The 18287-nt window shown below is 36.4% G+C and overlaps 1 protein-coding gene across 1 annotated transcript in view; it reads right to left on the bottom strand.

Annotated features, from left to right (window-relative positions):
* The window catches only part of NDUFS4 (NADH:ubiquinone oxidoreductase subunit S4), a 48064-nt gene that overhangs the window by 19463 nt on the left and 10314 nt on the right, over positions 1-18287 (bottom strand). Inside the window, exon 2 of the mRNA XM_054054477.1 lies at positions 8379-8457. Within this exon, the coding sequence (XP_053910452.1) occupies positions 8379-8457 (79 nt within the window). The remainder of the gene's footprint in view (positions 1-8378; positions 8458-18287) is intronic.

The following is an 18287-nucleotide window of genomic DNA, read 5'->3' as shown; positions in this document are numbered from 1 at the left end:
TTTATGAGTACATGAAAATACTACCTAGTCTTTAAAAAGCAAAATTACTAAACAAAACCGCTTAAAAATGAAGTTCTTTCTTACTCCTGCTGATTACTAGATTGTATCAATGGCTTACTTTTATTCTTTCTAGCTGATTAGAAACATTGCTTGCATATTTAGACTTACAAAACAAGTATTTGCATGTTGAATAACCCTTTGGAAGCCAGACAAACTAAACACGGCACAATGATACTCCTTTAATTTGTTCCGAGCAGCCATCACAGCAAGGTCTTCAAAACTAGTACTCTTTGATAGAAAATAAAATACTATGTAACAACAACAAAAAAAATCTCTTGCATACCCTTCAAAGAGACATATTCTTTGACTCAGTGCTCCAGACTAAAGCCTTGAAATTTTTGCACAAGAATGCTGCGTGAAGGAAGCCCAGACAAAACAGACACTCAAGATGTTAGAAAGTTGTGTAACCTCCGTCCCAGACACTCCTCCTTCAAATACCCAGCAGAGATAGCACTACCATGCACCAAAAGAAAAGGCTCTATAACAAAGAAATTCAAATCCTTTACCCGATCCTAAAACCAAAATAAACCAATACAGGGATGAGGGTGCAGTTGCTCTCATTGATACAACTACGCATCCCTTTACAAGTAGCCCAGAACCTTGTATAAAATGTCTGTTTTTCTAAACTGAAAAACTGTCTCAAGCTGTAATTTGGTAATATAGCAATATTTATTGTACTTAAAAACAGCTAAAGGTGATGGCAATTTCTTTACTTGGACTGTCAGAATTACAGAAAGCTTCTTTATCACGGGGAGTAACTTATTGCCTGCAGACATTCATACAGAAAGCTCCTTTTGGTATCCAGCCAACCGGGTTTTCTACTCCACCGCAAGCTTCATCAAACTACAACTGCTTACAAAAACAAGTTGTAGCAAGCAGTATATGCTGAATCGAGCTAGGATAGTCCAAATGAAGAGGAACTTAATTGCCAACAGCAAAACATAGTGCATTTATAGTAGTGAAAATGAGTAAAAACAATGTGTAGCTAGGTAATCTAGTAACTACGCACACACCTACACCTAAGCTTATATTATATTTAAGACCAAATGGAAATATCAGGCATAACTATAAAGGAATTGCCAAATTATTTACATTAAAAACAACAAAAAAATTCTTTTTAGAGATAAATATATGCTCTGGCAGACCAGTGTGGTGTACATGAAGTACAAAGAAATATCACTATCCCCAAAATCATGAACATCTTTAAACGTTAAATTTACCATTAGTTGTTTCATTTATTTTACCATTATTGAAGACAGTTTTTTCCCTTCTCAGAGCTGTATTTCTTAAGACTTCATGGAGGGGGGTGGGAGGATAGAAAAAAAATAGAAAAAGAACTTTTTAAAATAACTATGTTTTGTACCAAAAATGCAGATTCATAAATAAACTATCAATGATCACAAAACCTAAAAGCCTTCAAGCACTAAACTCTGTGCAAAGTCCACTCTTAAATCAGAGACTTAAGCAGATGTATCTGTATTTTTATTTGCAAAGAGTCTTCTTTTTTGAATATTTCAAGTATTTTTGAATACTTATTGAAAGAATGCATTTAACTTTTAAATAATTCCAGAATGTTGTTTTATGCCTTAAAACACCTTCTACACTGGAAGCTAGTACCTTTCAAGTGTCCAGCATAACTGCAGATGATGGAATGCAAACCAAACACTAAGTACTGCATATGAAGTGAAATAAGAGTACAAGATATACTGTATTAAATCTTGTATAAAACAACTTTTCTTTTATCTCGACCAGAAGTACAACACAGTTCAAATAATCTGGTCACCTGCTTACTCAACAGAACTGTGACTGAATTACTTTCTTCCAAACCACAGGTGTCATATACAAGGCCATTCTGGTCAAAATTAGAAACTGTCTCTCAAAACATATCTACAAAGCAAAGGGTGGAAAGAATACTTTTATTAGCTTCATTTTATATGACAGGTTTGTTAATTTTTAATTTATTATTATGAAGCCAAATGCAAGCTGCTGATGTAACTGAGAGAAAAAAAAAGATAAATAGAAGGAAAACAACCTACAAGAGAGAAATCTGAAACTAGGGGGAGGAAATGGTTAACCTGTCTGAACCTACGTACAGATTTCCATCCTGGTACCTTTTACCCTTTCAATATGACAACTCCCTGTCAAAGAGTCATACATATAAGGCACAGAAAAATTTGCAATTTACATTCTTCATATAAAGAGGAATGCTGTCCTCTATAAAGGAACTGAATCCTTTATAGTAACCAATTGAATAAATACTGCAGCTAGAGTGGATTAAACTAAGGAAAGATTACTCTGAATTCTTTTATCCTATTAAGTTACTTTAGGAACAGCCTGAACTCGCCCTCAGGGAATAACCCACAAGGGGTTAACAGCATTTTGAAAAACCAAAACACAGAACATCCACTATATCCTTATTATCTAATACAGTGGAACACAGTGGTAATGCTTGGAGAATTTTTGGCTGAATAGTAGGTTCAAGAAAAGGAAATCTATTAAGTCTGGCTTTAACAAATGCATACTTTGCCAAGTGTTTCTCTTCACCAAGTTGCAAAACCAGCTCCTGTACACCATCTTCAAATGCAATGTTACACTGTCTTGCACATAATTTTATGATGCATTACTGCTTTGGTTTTCAGAGAACAGCATACTAAATACTCTTATTTCTGGGGAAAGGCTGCTAGCAAAGGCAACACTTTAAAAAGGTGAACAATCCTGAAAACAATGTGTGGTGCTTGTTAATAATGCAGGCTTCTAGGAAAAATGGACTGCAGTATTTCCACAACATTTTTGGCTAAAAAAGTTCATGTTCTATGAATACTATTAATACACTGCTACTCCTGGATTAACGAGTAGTAAACAAAACAGACACCAAATGCGATATCTCTACAGCCAAGAGGAAGCTGCTAAGATTCTTCATACTGATTTAACAACAGTTATTAGAATCATGGAGTCATTTACTTTGGGAAAGACCCTCAAGATCATGGAGTCCAACCATAAACCTAACACTGCCAAGTCCACCACCAAATTGTTTCCCTTAGACTTCTATCTGTCTTTTAAATACCTCCAGGGATGGTGACTCAACCACTTCCTTCGGCAGCCTGTTCCAGTGCTTGCTAACCTTTTTGATGAAGAAGATTTTCCTAATATTCAACTACTTTCCTATTGTCCTATCACTTGTTACTTGGGAGAAGAGACCAACACCTACCTGCCTACAACCTCCTTTCAGGCAGTTGTAGAAAGCAATAAGATCTCCATTCAGCCTCCTTTTCACCTGACTAAACAACCCTGGTTCCCTCAGTCACTCCTCACAGGACTTGTGCTCTCTACCTTTTACTAGCTCCACTGATCTTTTTTGGACATACTCCAGTACCTCCTTGTTCTTCTTCGAGAGAGGGTCCCAAAACTGACAAAGCATTCAAGGAGTGGCCTCACCAACACTGAATACAGGGGGATGGTCACTTCCACACTCCTGCTCGTTACATAATTTCTGATAGAAGTCAGATGCTTAGGCACCTGTGTACACTGCTGGATCATATTCAGATGGCTGTTGATCAACACCTTTGGGTCCTTTTCCGTCGGCCAGCTTTCTAGCCACTCTTCCCCAAACATGCAGCATTTCATAGTGTTGTGATGACAAGTGAGGGATCCAACACTTTGCCTTACTGAGCCCCATACAGCTGGCTTCATCCTATTGATCCAGCCTGTCCGGATTCTCCTGCAAAGCCTTTCTACCCCTAAACAGATAAACACTCCTGCTCAACTTGGTGTCACCCACAAATCTAGTGAGCGTGCACTCAATCCCCGCATCCAGATCTCTGATAAAGACATTAAATAGAACTTGCCCCAGCAGTGAGCCCTTGGGGAACACCACTTGTGAACAGCAGCCAACTGGATTTAACTCGGTTCACCAACTGGATTTAACACTATCCATCACAAGCCTTTGGCCCCAGCCATCCAACCAGTTTGTCACCCAGTGAAGAGTATACCTGTCCAGGCCATAAACTGCCAGTTTCTCCAGGAGAATGCTGTGGGGAAAAGTGTCAAAAGCTTTACTAATGTCCAGGTAAACAACATCCATAGCCTTTCGTTCATCCACTAAATCCACTTACTAATCTGCTTTGGCCTAGGCTGCTGCAGTACACAGCATTTACTGTCCCTCTTGAACATCATCTAAAAAGCATGAACTGCTTATCCTCAAAAAGGGGTTCAGATTTTCTGTACCCAGTTCAATGTATGCAAGATCTCTTTAGTGTGTTATGTAGAACTTGACTACAATCAGAAGGAAACTAGCCCTCTGCTGAGGTTCAGGATTGAGACTTGTCCTGAACCATTACTGACAGAAAAGCTTAATTAAGAGAATAGACAAATCAAAACATTTCATGACAAAAGCTGAAATGTCAATAACATCATTAGAGTGGCACTGTCACACTTGTAATAGAGTCCATCCCCACATTTCACAATGGTGCAAAAACTACTGTAGTACCATTTCAAATGCACTTGATAGCACTACTCTGCAATGCTTCACCCTGTGTAGCAATTTCCCATTTTATCTTAGCCTGGTACAAAATAAAAACATCTGTGAGATGGCTGCAACTAATAGCCGATCTCTAACCACAGTTCCACACTGTTTCTGGTGTCTCCCCAGTGACCACACACTGTAACTGCTCTTGCAACAATTTTCGCTTTGAGCTACAGAAAATATAATGTAAGTGGAATATTCTGCTTCAGAGAAGCAAGGGGTATTCTCTGAGAGTTGTTCTAATTTTGAAACATTTTTGCAATACTTGTATCATTTAACCACTAGAAAAGTCCTTACTACTGGTTAATCCAGAAGTCGCAGTGTATTAATAGGATACTTAGAGTATGAACTTTAAATGCTAAAAAATGTTAGCAAATACTTTGTGGTACCTTCCAATGGCAGGCAGTTACTTCTGCAAAACTGCTCAGCTTATATCCAGGCTAAATATCCACAATGCAGCATTACTAGCACTGATGGTAAAGCCTGCTTAAAGAACACATGCTGATCTGTATGACTTTTAGCTACAACGAACAGTATTAACGCACCCTACTCAGAATGACTGAAACAAATAACAGTAATTTAAAACAATTCACATCCCCATTTTAGGAAAAAACACTGAAACTTTTTATAATGACGGAAGCTATGTTATTCCATACATACACTTAAATCATTTGGAACATTACCTGAGGGATACTTGCTTCCAACAGCCTTTATCTTCTACAGCCCAAATTTCCTAATGCAAGCAGGGTCTTGCAAGACTACTTTTCACACAGCTATTTGTCTACTCTCTTAGAATATGACCTAACTGGTGGCCAGAGATTCAAAACATGATGCAAAAACTATATTTCTCTTTAGCTTTTTTAATTTTGTATGTTATTTTCTTCAGATTTAACTGTTCAATAAAGATTATTTTATTCAATATTCACTGAAAATAGCGAGTAACTGAGACAAAGGACGTGTTGTACATTAACTAAAGCACTTAACTCCTTTTACAATTAAAGGTCACACTTTTTTCTTATGTGCAAAATGAATGTGGTTTAAACTACTGCATTTTCTACAATTTCATTAGATTTCATTGTTCTGTTGTATTCAACACATGCTGGGCTGCAGTAAGATGACTGACTACTGCTTAGTAACTCAATGTCAGGATGTTCTTCCTCCTTCTATTCCACTCGTGTTTCTGAGGACAAGGAATATTTTAGTACTTACAGAACCAAATGGGATTTTAGATAAAGGAATACCTGTTGATCAAGTTCTAGCATATGCACATACACACAGGAATATAAGGAATAAAAGCACTGGAAACAGACAGATTACTTTGACTGCAGTATACAGTTAGAAGTTTAAAATAACTGAAGTGTTATTCTGCTAGCCTTGTAAACATCAATTCACAGAAGAGTTGTTTCAAAATAAGAAAGTGAGGCAAACAAGGATAACCATATCACATTTTAAGGCTGCTCTTGCTTCTTCTTTCTGTAAGGTGATACCAGGCTTTAAAAAAAGTAAAGAAAAAGAATCCATCAAAATACAATTTAAATATTTTATAGCAATAATAACCTTATATCCAGCAGTAAGGCAAGAGGATGGGTCTTTTTTACTTAAAAGTTAGGCATCAACTTCTGAAATACAGTTTAATTATAACTTGCATAGAAATAATGGTTTTATAATTCCTAGTAACATCACTTAAAAAACAGACAATTCATCTAATGTTTTAAATCAGTTTTAATGGGTTGAAATTAAGCCTACTTAAAATTAGGAAATACATTGCAACAAGCTAAAATAAGTCAATACAGTACTCCGCTTTCCCATGAGGTGTCTAGAGAACTTCTAATCCTGAAAGAGCTGACACCCACAACTTTCTTTGTGAAGACTCTCCTTGTTAAAGGGATATAAATTTTTACCTACTAGTAACATTAATTACTAGACATTATATAGCATTATGAAAACTTCTCAAAACACTTAACTAAATCTACAAATTAAAATTTTAAAATACTAATCTAAATTTTCTGTTGTTTTGTTTTCAGGAAAAATAGAAGACTTGTGCATCTGGAATATGTACCTACATGCACAATGCTGTAGGAAAATACTATTCGGTCTGACATTTAACCTAATACTTGAAAGAACCATGGATAAAATAATCATTTTGATGCATCAAAACTAAACAAAATTATTCAATGTCTGCTACTATGACAGCTCAAAAAAACCCTCACCAACTATGATATGAGCATCTTCAACTTGTTGACAACATACACTAACATTAGAAATAACCACTTCAATTACCATTCATTTACACTAACACTAAGAAAACAGAACAGTTGTATTTCAAATTAGTGTCATTTTAACTCAATTGGAAGTATAAACTCTTGTAGCTAGAAACAGTTATGTAAAGCTCTAACTTAGGACAATGTACATTAAAACACAAAATGGAAGGTAGAGTTTATTTTGTGGGTCTGTTTTTGCATTGTAGTCTCCTTCAGAACTGTGCATCCACTATCCAAGGTCACAATAGGGAAATGTGATACTGTAAATTCAGGCATTACAAAAACTCCATTTAGGTTTATTAAAAAAAAAAGTTGAAAAACAGTGCTACTATATTTAAATGCAATTCATAATTCATTTAGGGAAATGCAGGCCTACTGACTTGGTGAATCTTATTTACATACCAACTCATGAACTCCTGTACACTAAATGAAATTTCCTAAGTTCCAAGTTATGCAACTATATTAGCAAGATAACCATGTTCACTAGAATACAGTATTTTTTCTCTCTAATTATACTTTTACGTTCTAAATTCAGAAAATAGTTCACAAAAGAACTCAGAGGTAAAAAAATTCAGTAGATCACTGCTACATTTATATTACAAAGCATGAGGAAAAAAAGCCCTGAAGAGTTATTAAAGTAGGTGCATTTTTTCCAAATAGCCTGTTAAACCTCAGCTGTCTCAAACTCCAGTTATCATTACAAATGTTCAATTTATAAATACAAATTCCAAATATTTCTTAAGTAGTTAATATAGCTTCATGGATACAAAAAAGAACATACGATATGAACTACCTGGTACCTGTGATGGGAATTTTTTTCCCCTGAAGAGTCAAGAGAGAGAGACATGAAAACCAATGAAAACCAATGCTTCTGCTGTGATGCATTCCCCTCAGAAGTCTTTCAAAAATTATACTATTGAATAATGTAAACATAAGTGTCAGGTTGCATCTAGAGTAACAGACCACACATTATGGAAGAACTTAAATGAAAAGATTGCCAAATTTCTGATCTGCTACTGATTAGCAGAAGAATGTTATGCATTTGTTCCCAGTTGTAATCTAACCTTCATGCATATTCAATGCCAGAGTATATGTGCATAGAAACAATAATCTTGCATGATGCTTCTTTACACACTTTCTTTAACTATAGTTCCTAATGGAGATAACTTCAGGAAACTGACGAACTCTATATAATTTCACTACACAGAAAACATACCCAAATCTCAAAAAGAACAAACTTATAAATCAGCTCATGCTGGTCCTTGGCCATAATGTAGTAGTAGTAGTAGTTGTTGTTGTAGTAGTAATAACGGTACTCCTCATTTTATATTGCTTAACACTTTGAATGCCATATTTCTTTCACAAACTTATGTTTCACGAACATTTCCCTTTAAAAATGGTATGCGGGATTGTTGCTTTGTAGCTTACATGTATACATCTTTCCTAGAAGAACGTAGAGTACCATACTGAATGCCTATTGTGCAGAAAGAAGCCTGAAGGCTGTATCATAGCAGTAAGCAGTAGAAAGCCCTTACCAATTTTTCATCAACTGTGATGAGTTGCGTGTCTCGAGTTTGGTCTTGTGCCAGCCGCCATGTGGAAGTGCTCAGTGACCTGCGGTGCAAGACTTGAAGTTAAAAAGTGATTCATGCAATGAGAAAATAGAGGCAGACAAATCTTACATAAACAAGTTACTTTAACAATATCCGTCTTGTAAAAAAAATTGAAGAGGAAGAGATGAGGGCACAAAAATCCTTTTTCTCCCCAATTAGTTCTGTCTGCTGAGTTTTTGGCAGGCTCTCACTTAGCAGTTCACAACAGGCTGCACTTTATGTCAGCAAACAGGCTCTCTGTCACAGAGAGACTGGCAGTGGCAAGGACTGTACTGCTCTATATGAATGTACAGTAGCTGGTTTGTCACGAACAGACAGAAAAATACAAGGCTGCTTCAAGCATTCTGGAACTCTGATCCTTAAAATGATGGCATCAGAGGAAAAAAATTCTAAATCTCTTTGTAATGGTATAGCTCCAGTTCTACACTAATAACAGAATATTAACAAACTAGAAAAAAAAAGAAAAAGAATCCAGAACAAACAACAAAACAAACCCTAAACTAATAAATCAAGCAAAATTTACTGGGTTTGAGTGGGCAAAGCTGACAACTATTTTGCCTCATTTCTAAATCAGTATGGGCCAGCTTATTTGTTTCCAAGAAATACAATTAGTATTCGTGTGTAATTATTAAAGTGTAAGGTACAGATGGAAACATGGAACCCAATTCCACATTACTGAATTAAGAAGTAAAATTTGCCCTTAATTTGCATTATGTCACTAGTGTCAGGATTGGATCCTTTGAGTACAAATTGTCTTTTGGCAAAACAATGCAACAGCAAGTGAAACAAGCCAAAAACCCCAATTCTCTGAGCTAACAGTGTGCTTCACGTTTAATTAAGGTCATTTTAAACAAATGAAGCACAAAAATGCAAGAATATAGACAACTGAACAAAGTAAGAGGGACTAAGCCACTTTCATTTCAACCCTTCTTCAGAAGATTACCTAATTTGGGAAGCCAGACATGCTGCAGATGCAAATTAACTTTGAGATTTTGCCTGTGGGATTCCTACAACTGTACTTGTAGTAATTTAATGCTGTAATGTTACTTAATTTTTGAGGAAATCATCCAGAAGTGCCTTCAAAAACACCACAAATTTTAAAGGCAAATTCCAAGGCTTCAGAAAATCTGCAATACTATCCAAACTAATCCCTCTATGCGTAAACTATAACTGTAAAACAGTCAACAATGTGAAAGGTATCTCACAACCAGGTCACTTGCACACAATCACTTAAAACCTGTGAAATTAAGACAGTATATCTTCTACCGCATTCTACTAAACCATGGCAACATGGAAAACTTAACTGAAGGAATGGTCTCCGTAACACATGCATCTACCATGCATCTAATCTCAAATCCCTCAAGTTTTCTAGTTTCTGATGAGAATGCATTTGAAAATATGAACTTGGTCATTTAATTAATCTAGCTCCACTGCATTTAATATATTAAATAAACAAGTGTTCTATTTTGCAGACATTATTAGCATGGTAAAGTTTTTAGGAAGTAAAATCTACACTAGAAAGGAATTTGAAATTAGTGACTACAATGCAAGCCAAAAGAATCTTTTAAAACCAAGCACATGGAACAAAGTTCAGATCAGTAATATTTCAAATGCAGAAATCTAACACAGATTATACTCCACTAAACTACTTCCCATTTCCCAATAACAACTTCAAAAAATCTCCACATCATGAAAAACAAACTCAAAGCATGAAGTTTATATAACCACCCAACTTTATGACATGGATAGATACATCTATTTCTGTTTAAAATAACAAAATCTGTCTGGAAGGGTACCTTGAAGAACAAGATGAAGTTCTCAAGTGCAAGAGAGCGCAAGAATTTTATAAAGATCAAAATGATAATTACTCTGTTAGCTCAAAAACTCTGTCCCAGAGAGCTTCTGGCTTAGCACAGCTGTCAGTTTTCAATTTGTACATGTAAAATCATTCATCATAAAATCAGAATCGACAGATATTGCAGCATGCTACGAGAAATTGCTCTTAGATGGTCCTTATTCAAAAACACACCATGAGAAAAGCTATCCTAAATAAGTCTTCAGAAAAGCAGCATTACATTTGAGTGCCAGTGGGAAGTAGCTGAGGCCACGTATTTCCAACCTTAACAAGGCAAAACCACTGTAAAAGGGAAATCTGTTTCTCCCTCACAGTTGTATTCTGCAGGTGTCTAGAACTTCATGTGATAGTGTTCACTAAACTACTTAATATATGGCCAAAGAAGAACGTTGGATTATGCAATCAAATTGGTCCTTTCTAGATAGAATAAACTGTGAAAAAGTTTTCTGAACTTTGCTCTGTGGAGAGGTCTGATGAATGTGAAAAATTTGAGGATTTTGAGTAATGAGGCTGATCAGGATCACATTTTTCTCTTGTAATATAAATGCAATTTGGAACAAAATTTAGCACAAATCAGCTTGAGTTTGGTTTTGTGGTTTGCCTTTTTTTATTAGTTGGATTTTGTTATGATTTGGGGTTTTTTTTAATTTATTTGGAAGAGTATTAATCAGTTTTGAAAACTATTGATGTCATGTCCTTCGAAAATTACTTCCACTCAGCAATATGTCATTTGACATATTTTCACTCAGAGAATGTTCATTTGGGAAGTTTCTATACTTATAAAAAAAAAAAATTAAAGAGCTTTCATATCATTATAGTTAATAGGGAAGAGCGCGGTGAGAATTCCACAAGACTAAATGTGGGCAGAACCTCTCTCTAAGGTACTTCTATGCTGCACAGAGAAAGACATTTTTTTGTACAAGATGTCTTGGTCAACTTGGATAATATGCTAGGCATCCTTACAGCTTACAGCTGTCCATGATGTTTCAGACAGTTTACAAAGCTAAGTCAACTTCTGCTCCTCCTCACAATTTTTCAAAGCCATTTCTCTCGACTACACCATTCTGGAAAAAGCCCAAGTTTTAACGGAATTTGCAACCCTGCACATTTCTTAAATGCCCAGCTTTCTGTCCATCCCCGGATTCCAGTGAGTTGGAAAGAACACAGTTTCCTTAAGAACTTCCTGTTTGAAAAGTGGTTGAAAACTGGCACTTGGACTAGGCTAGGAATGCGAATTTTAAGTCCACGGAGGTCTCTCTGAGTAAAGCTATGCAAATCACCGGGTTTGCTTTAAAAATGACAGGCTGTTGATATTCCTATTTGTTGCATTTCTCGCAGCAAAGTTAGAAACACCACAAATTCTGAAATACCATATGATCTGAAATGCTACTATTTACTAGATTCCCAGAGCATTTGTTTAACCTTAAACAAGTTTCATTGCAAGTTTGTCCCTAATATCAGGCACTTAACCAAGGAGATAACCAGGAAACAGACCTCTTCCACACAATCCTCTCTTTTCAAATTCCTATGGTGTAAGTATAATTTCACCACTCAAGATTCCCCTTAGAAATTTTATAAACTTTACAATATTTATTTTACCTTCAAATTAGAAGAATACACAATCTAAATCACTTAAGTGACCACCCAATTTGAACCTATTATTCTGTCCTCAACAGTAAAGTAATTCTCACAAAGTTCCAAATTAATACTTGCCCCTGCCCACATCCACTTTGACCTTTAGGTAGCTTTAACGACAGATAAACTTGTAGAAGTATAAGACATACTTCACAGTTCCATTCTCACAAGGCTTGTTTTCCATCTACTACCAATCTCTGGAAAGGTAATCTGCTTTCTTCCTTTCTTTTTGTGAGCATGAAGGGTCCACATTATCCCATCTGGCCTCTTTTTGACTGCTTACGCATTTTTTTCTTCAAAACATCTTGGAATAAGGCCTTAAAAGCAGAAAGTTCCATTTCTTACCCTATTCCAAGACTAATTTGACTTTGATTTAAAATTACTGTACACAGAATATTTTAAATAATAATTACACAACCAATATAATTCAAAAACTATATAGTTCAAAAACTATACAGAAAGCCTTACACACAATAGCTAGCAACAATAAACTCTTGATATCTTCTAGGGCTTTAATGTCCCACTCAAAACACAGATCAGACAAACTTCCTTCACAGTTATTATCTAATAAACAAAGCATGACGAGGCTCCAAGCTGGTCACAGCACCACTGCAGATTTCCCAAAATATTTTTCTTGTAGTGAGCTGCCTAGTGATGAATAAACAAGCTTTTACATTTAAAAGTTGGATTTATTAGAACAGTTAGCCTTTTAAAACAAAAGCCCTTCAAAAAAACATAGACAAAAGTAAAATTTAGGTTAAAAAAAAAAAAAGTAACCCATGTCTTTCACAGATACTTTCCCACAGTAGTACGCAGCTAACCCAATCTGCAGCTTCCTGGATTACAACCCATCATTCACAAAGTCTTCTAGTCCTGAAAAAAAAAGCTTTTCTTTCACTTAGGAGGCCTTGCTGTATAGCTGGTGAAGATGGCACACTGAGTTCACAGGGACTAAAACAGCAAAACTCTCCTTTTGCTTAAGTCCATCTTTCTGGGCCTCTTACTTTGACGCATCTGGCATCATGCTCCTCCCCAAGTACATTCTCTCTCCCAAAACTCATATTCTTTTCATGGAAGATTCCTTCTTTGTTCTCTACATGGTAGTCTGTCACATAAATAAGGATGTCTGTTCATGTTTCCACAAACATGTAACTTGGCACAAACAATTAGCAGCGACTTTGGCTACAGAGACCACCACTGGAATTGTAATTTGGTTTGTGATTATGGAAGTGGTATTTTCTCCTCAGCCTACGTCACTGTGTTGAGCATTTAAGTTCATTAAACTTGATCTATATGATCCTGTATCATCACTTCACGCTATTACGATTTAATGATTTCTATCATTTGTTACAATTTCATTATACTCATTTATACAGTTCACTTAAAATGTAACCTTGTGCAACACAAGTTTGTCTTCATCATCAACTGGATCACAGTCCAGCTTCAGCATGAACACTGCTTTAATATCTGCTATAAAACAATACCCTAATAGTATTTCTGGGTTTCTGTGTTAGGAATTTTAAAGAGGTTAAGGTCATCTTTTCTACCAAAGTGCATAGTTCTTCAGAAAGGCATTACAGAAGTGAACATTTCATCTGAACTGGGTTACAGCTACAATTTGGTATTTTAGAGTCTCACAGCAAATCAAAGTCTTTTATACTGAGGAGAGAGACGAGTAGAAATTCGACAAAGACTACACTACAGTCTTCATATAAAATACTTGTAAAAATACTCTTACATTAGCTCAGTAACATGGAAGGAATTAATGCTGACAACTAGCGAAAATGTGAATTTGTAGAGCTCAAAACACTTCTATAGGTATCGCATATCCTGGAAAACCAACTGCTACGATCATCTAAACACATGTGCTCCAGAAGAAGCACGTACTCCTCTTCCACTGTCATCTGCTGTTCCAACAAAATCACAAATGCATTTCAAATCTCTACTGCACAAATGAAGCAGTCCATTGAGTAGCCATTAGAAGTTCTCCAGTCTTCACTACAATATTCACACTAGTATCAGGTCTCTTAACTGTCTTATCCCACTGTGGGATAAGGATGTAGCAGAGTTCCCTGTTTCAATGGACATACTTATGCCTCTTTTCCTTTCTTACACTAGAGGCCACAGTGCTGTTGACACTATTAACCAGTTCTCTTAAACTGTAGAAAACAAACAGTAACAAAATGGACAAGAGAAGTCTTTCACAGAATCAGAATGATGGATACTAAGGCATCTGACTTGAGCACTTATTCAGGTAGTTTTCGATATTTGTATTCAATCTCTAAAATTCAGCAGATGTTTAAGAAGTTCAAATTTGTTAAGTAACCTATGCCTAACTCCTAAATGCTTTTGGTTTTTAATTGCATAAACAGAAGGACAAATGGAAGTCTTACAGAAGAGAATGTCTGCCACAGAATCTCTGGACAATCACGAAAAACTGCACACAAGCCCAGTGGAAGGTGAGAAGCAGCCATATTCACAAGGCATCAATTTGCCTTCCATGAAGAGCAACGCTGTGATCAGTGTGTTACACAACACCCCGATGCGAAAATTTTTATTTACCTGATCTAGTTCAGTAGATGAGATTTAATTCATTGCCTAAAAAAAGGCTGCTTTACCTCTTTATGCAACACATCTGACTATTTGATGTATTAGCACCCCCTTTTGGACAGCTGTTGGAGATATTTTAAAGAAAACCAGATATCACAACATGGGTAATCAGATCACAACAGAGATATGCAACAAAGTCTTGAAGAAAACCTCATGTGTGTCAGGAAAAATGAAGGCAGACAATAAGAAGTAAGTCTAAATGGTGTTTTAAGTCTCCTGATACCGATCAACTAGGGCACCAATAGAGCACCACTAGGTGTGAGTATACATATGCAGAAGCAGAAGCCATGATGAACTGCTCAATAAATGATGGCATTTACCAGGAATAATCTAAGCTTCACAGCATACAGCCTCCATAAAGTCATGAAATTCTGAATGAGGAAGCACTGCCAGCTCAGAACTTCCACAGCACTACAAACATACCAGTATAATGTTTTCTCATATAAAATACAGACATTAATGATTGCCTGTTATATAATGTCAAATACAGTACAGATCACAGTATTCAGCCCCAAAATCCTGCATATAAAGACAGTTTGTAAAGTTGAACTTGTGAGATAACTTAAATAGAGTAGGATAATTCTTCCTTGGTGTTAGATGCACTAGCGATAGAGTGACAAGGACTGAACAGTCAATAGTATTTTATTTTTACCGAGATACATTTACTATTCTTATGACATCCCAACATTAACAAAATAAGGAATGCAATGCCAAACGCTGCTTATGGAGACCATGTAGTTCTATTTTGTAGTATGAACTGCATGAGTAACTTCTGGGGCTGAAGGAAAAGCAAGTTCCCCATTTATAAACAGTAACATTCCCAGACAATATTGACACATCATAATTTTTCCTTTGCCTACAAAATTATGTTAAATTATAAACACAGTCAACTACATTTCGGAATGGATGAAAGGAATGCCTATTCATACAACCTAAACTACTGAAATTTCCGTATTGACTGGCAAAAAAAGATCAAAATGGACATAGAAACATATAAATGCTGCTTTTACATGCTAAGTTCATACACAAAATGTATATATAGATATTCTCCAGCAATGCGTTTGGAAAACAAGGTAAAAACTAATTGTGCTTTTCTGCTATGCAAACCTGCATCATGAAAAGAAGATACAAAGATACTGAATAAACATGAAAATAACTTTAAGCATTTGACTTGTGGCTTGTAACTTAGTGTGCATCCTCAATGCCAAATGTTAAGTTCATCTGCCTTTAGAAATATGAAAAATTAGTTAAATTTTTGAAGTAATAAAGACTTCATTAAGTAGAAAACAATCAAATTTTAATTATTTTAGCTTCTACTTTAATTATCCCTCAGATAAGAAAACGCTATTGACTGACTTATCTAGACAACCAAGGTATCAGCTGAACAAAAACATTATACAAACACAGCCCTAGTCCTTCCACAGCTATTGCAGGACCACAGCACCATAGCTACTCCTGACACTCCAGTTGAGTCCCCACGACTAAAAGACAGCTCTGTTAAGACACGGCTTGAGTCGTCCACAATTAGTTGCTCTCATTTAAACAGCCTTCTCAAGATCAACAAGGAATGAGGTAGGTTAGCTTTGACTTAGTGCCACGCCTGCACTGCCTCTGACTCAAACAGGGTCCATTTGAGCTGCTCTCCAGCCAGATAATTGAGCTGGCATCACCAGGCATCCAACAAAAGACCAGCACAACCCTTCGGAAGTCCTGAGACAATAAGCATAGGCAAGTTCAACCTATTTCTGTTGAGCTACACAAGTGTCTCCACCATGCTTCTGAGAGCTATGCCTTGTGGGAGCTTTAGTTACGTGACCACATGCATGGTACAAGCATACAGGCAATGAAAACCACTTGACCTGATGAACAGTTCAAGCAAAAATCCATAGAGCTAGCTTGGGTTCAAGTCAGCACACCAGCAATCAAGGACTGCACATCCTGAAACAGTTCTCTGCAAGTCTGAGGCTGACATCAGACAGTTTCATGATGTGCTTGGATGTAAACTCAGTCATTACTGCAAATAAACTTTGGAACAAAATCATGTCAGTGCTTCTAGACCCCTGTACACACATGACTTAAAGTATGCCAGTGGTCTCCCCCAGATTACAGCAAACAGACAAGAAATACTTTGGAGAGAAGGGTTTAACACATTAAGAATAAAATGACGCAAAATTATTTAAATATCTTTGTAACAGCTTCCCTATGGATTACTGGAAATCTCTTGTAGGCGAGCCAGCTAAAAGGCAAATAGTACTAGAAATGCTGCACAGCCCATATCAACTATCAACTCAATTTTACATTATCTAGCCAGAAAGCCTAATAAGGTTAAAAAGGAAGAGGAAAAATTTACGTAGGGAGTAGAGACAAAATACACAGGTGACATATTTGCTCTGTTTATGCTTTCTAAATGTCAAATTTCTCCCCACACACACACATTCAGACATTCATACAACTAGACAATAACTAAAAACTGTGCTCTCTTTATATTAAGAACAACAAAAGTCAAAGGGTTTAATTCCAAAACTGTATGGAATGAAATTAATGTTCCACAACCCACCTCTGTCTTAGGGAAGTTTATGCATTTTGAACAAGAGCCTTTGAATCATGTAAAATTAAACAAAGAAATGAGTAAAGATTCCTCCATGTTTGCAAACACATTCAAGGCAAAGTATGGTCCTGTATTTCATCCCTACCCTTTCCTCTTGATTTAGCCTTTCTATTTGACTGCAGTTAGAGGCTTAAGTAATTCTTATTCTAATAATCTAAGGCAATATCAATGTCTGTAAAACGGCATATAAATAAATGTAACTTATTTAATGCCCTCAGACACTAGAATTGTAAATTACTGAACTAAACTACAGTTAAAAAAAGAAAAGAATCCTTTAAAGTGTTACTGTAAAACTACATTTTGCTTCATAATGGCTCATGGAAGCCAATGAAACTATTCAGCTAGTAATCTTCAGTTGTTGAGCCACTATGATAAAATGTATTTATGGGCTACCTATTAATTTATGTTTGTAGCACATTGTAAAAGCCACTCAGAGACAGCCAAATGCCTCACAAATAGAATGTGACACATAGAAGCATAATACTTTTTAGAACTGTATGCTTTCAGCACTTCTAGATGCAAATGGGATAATCCAGTTAATATTATTGCATACGATTTTATTTCATAGAATCATAGAATCACAGAATCACCCGGTTGGAAAGGACTCACTGGATCATTGAGTCCAACCATTCCTAACACTCCCTTAAACCATGTCCCTAAGCACTTCATCCACCCCGTTCCTTAAACACCTCCAGGGAAGACGACTCAACCACCTCCCTGGGCAGCCTGTTCCAGTGCCCGATGACTCTTTCAGTGAAGAATTTTTTTCTGATATCCAGCCCGAACCTCCCCTGGCTGCGGAGCTTCAGGCCATTCCCCCTTGTCCTGTCCTCTGTCACTTGGGAGAAGAGGCCAGCACCCTCCTCTCCACAACCTCCTTTCAGGTAGTTGTAGAGAGTAATAAGGTCTCCCCTCAGCATCCTTGTTTTGTCAACTTTACCTGGTTTCAGCCACCTTACTCTTCAGTTTCTTACCTGACATCAATTTTTTGTCCTCAACTCCTCTTTGAACTGTTGACATTCCAGAGTCTTCAAGTACCTTCGCTACTCTCAATTGAATAACACACCTTAATCACACCATAGCCCATTTCTGAATTCCTCTGTCTGTCCTCATCATTCTTTTG

The sequence above is a fragment of the Cuculus canorus genome, chromosome Z, assembly GCF_017976375.1.
Source record: "Cuculus canorus isolate bCucCan1 chromosome Z, bCucCan1.pri, whole genome shotgun sequence".
NCBI classification, from domain to species: Eukaryota; Metazoa; Chordata; class Aves; order Cuculiformes; family Cuculidae; genus Cuculus; species Cuculus canorus.
Note: the sequence above shows the minus strand (reverse complement) of the source record. Positions and strands in the feature narration are given on the sequence as shown.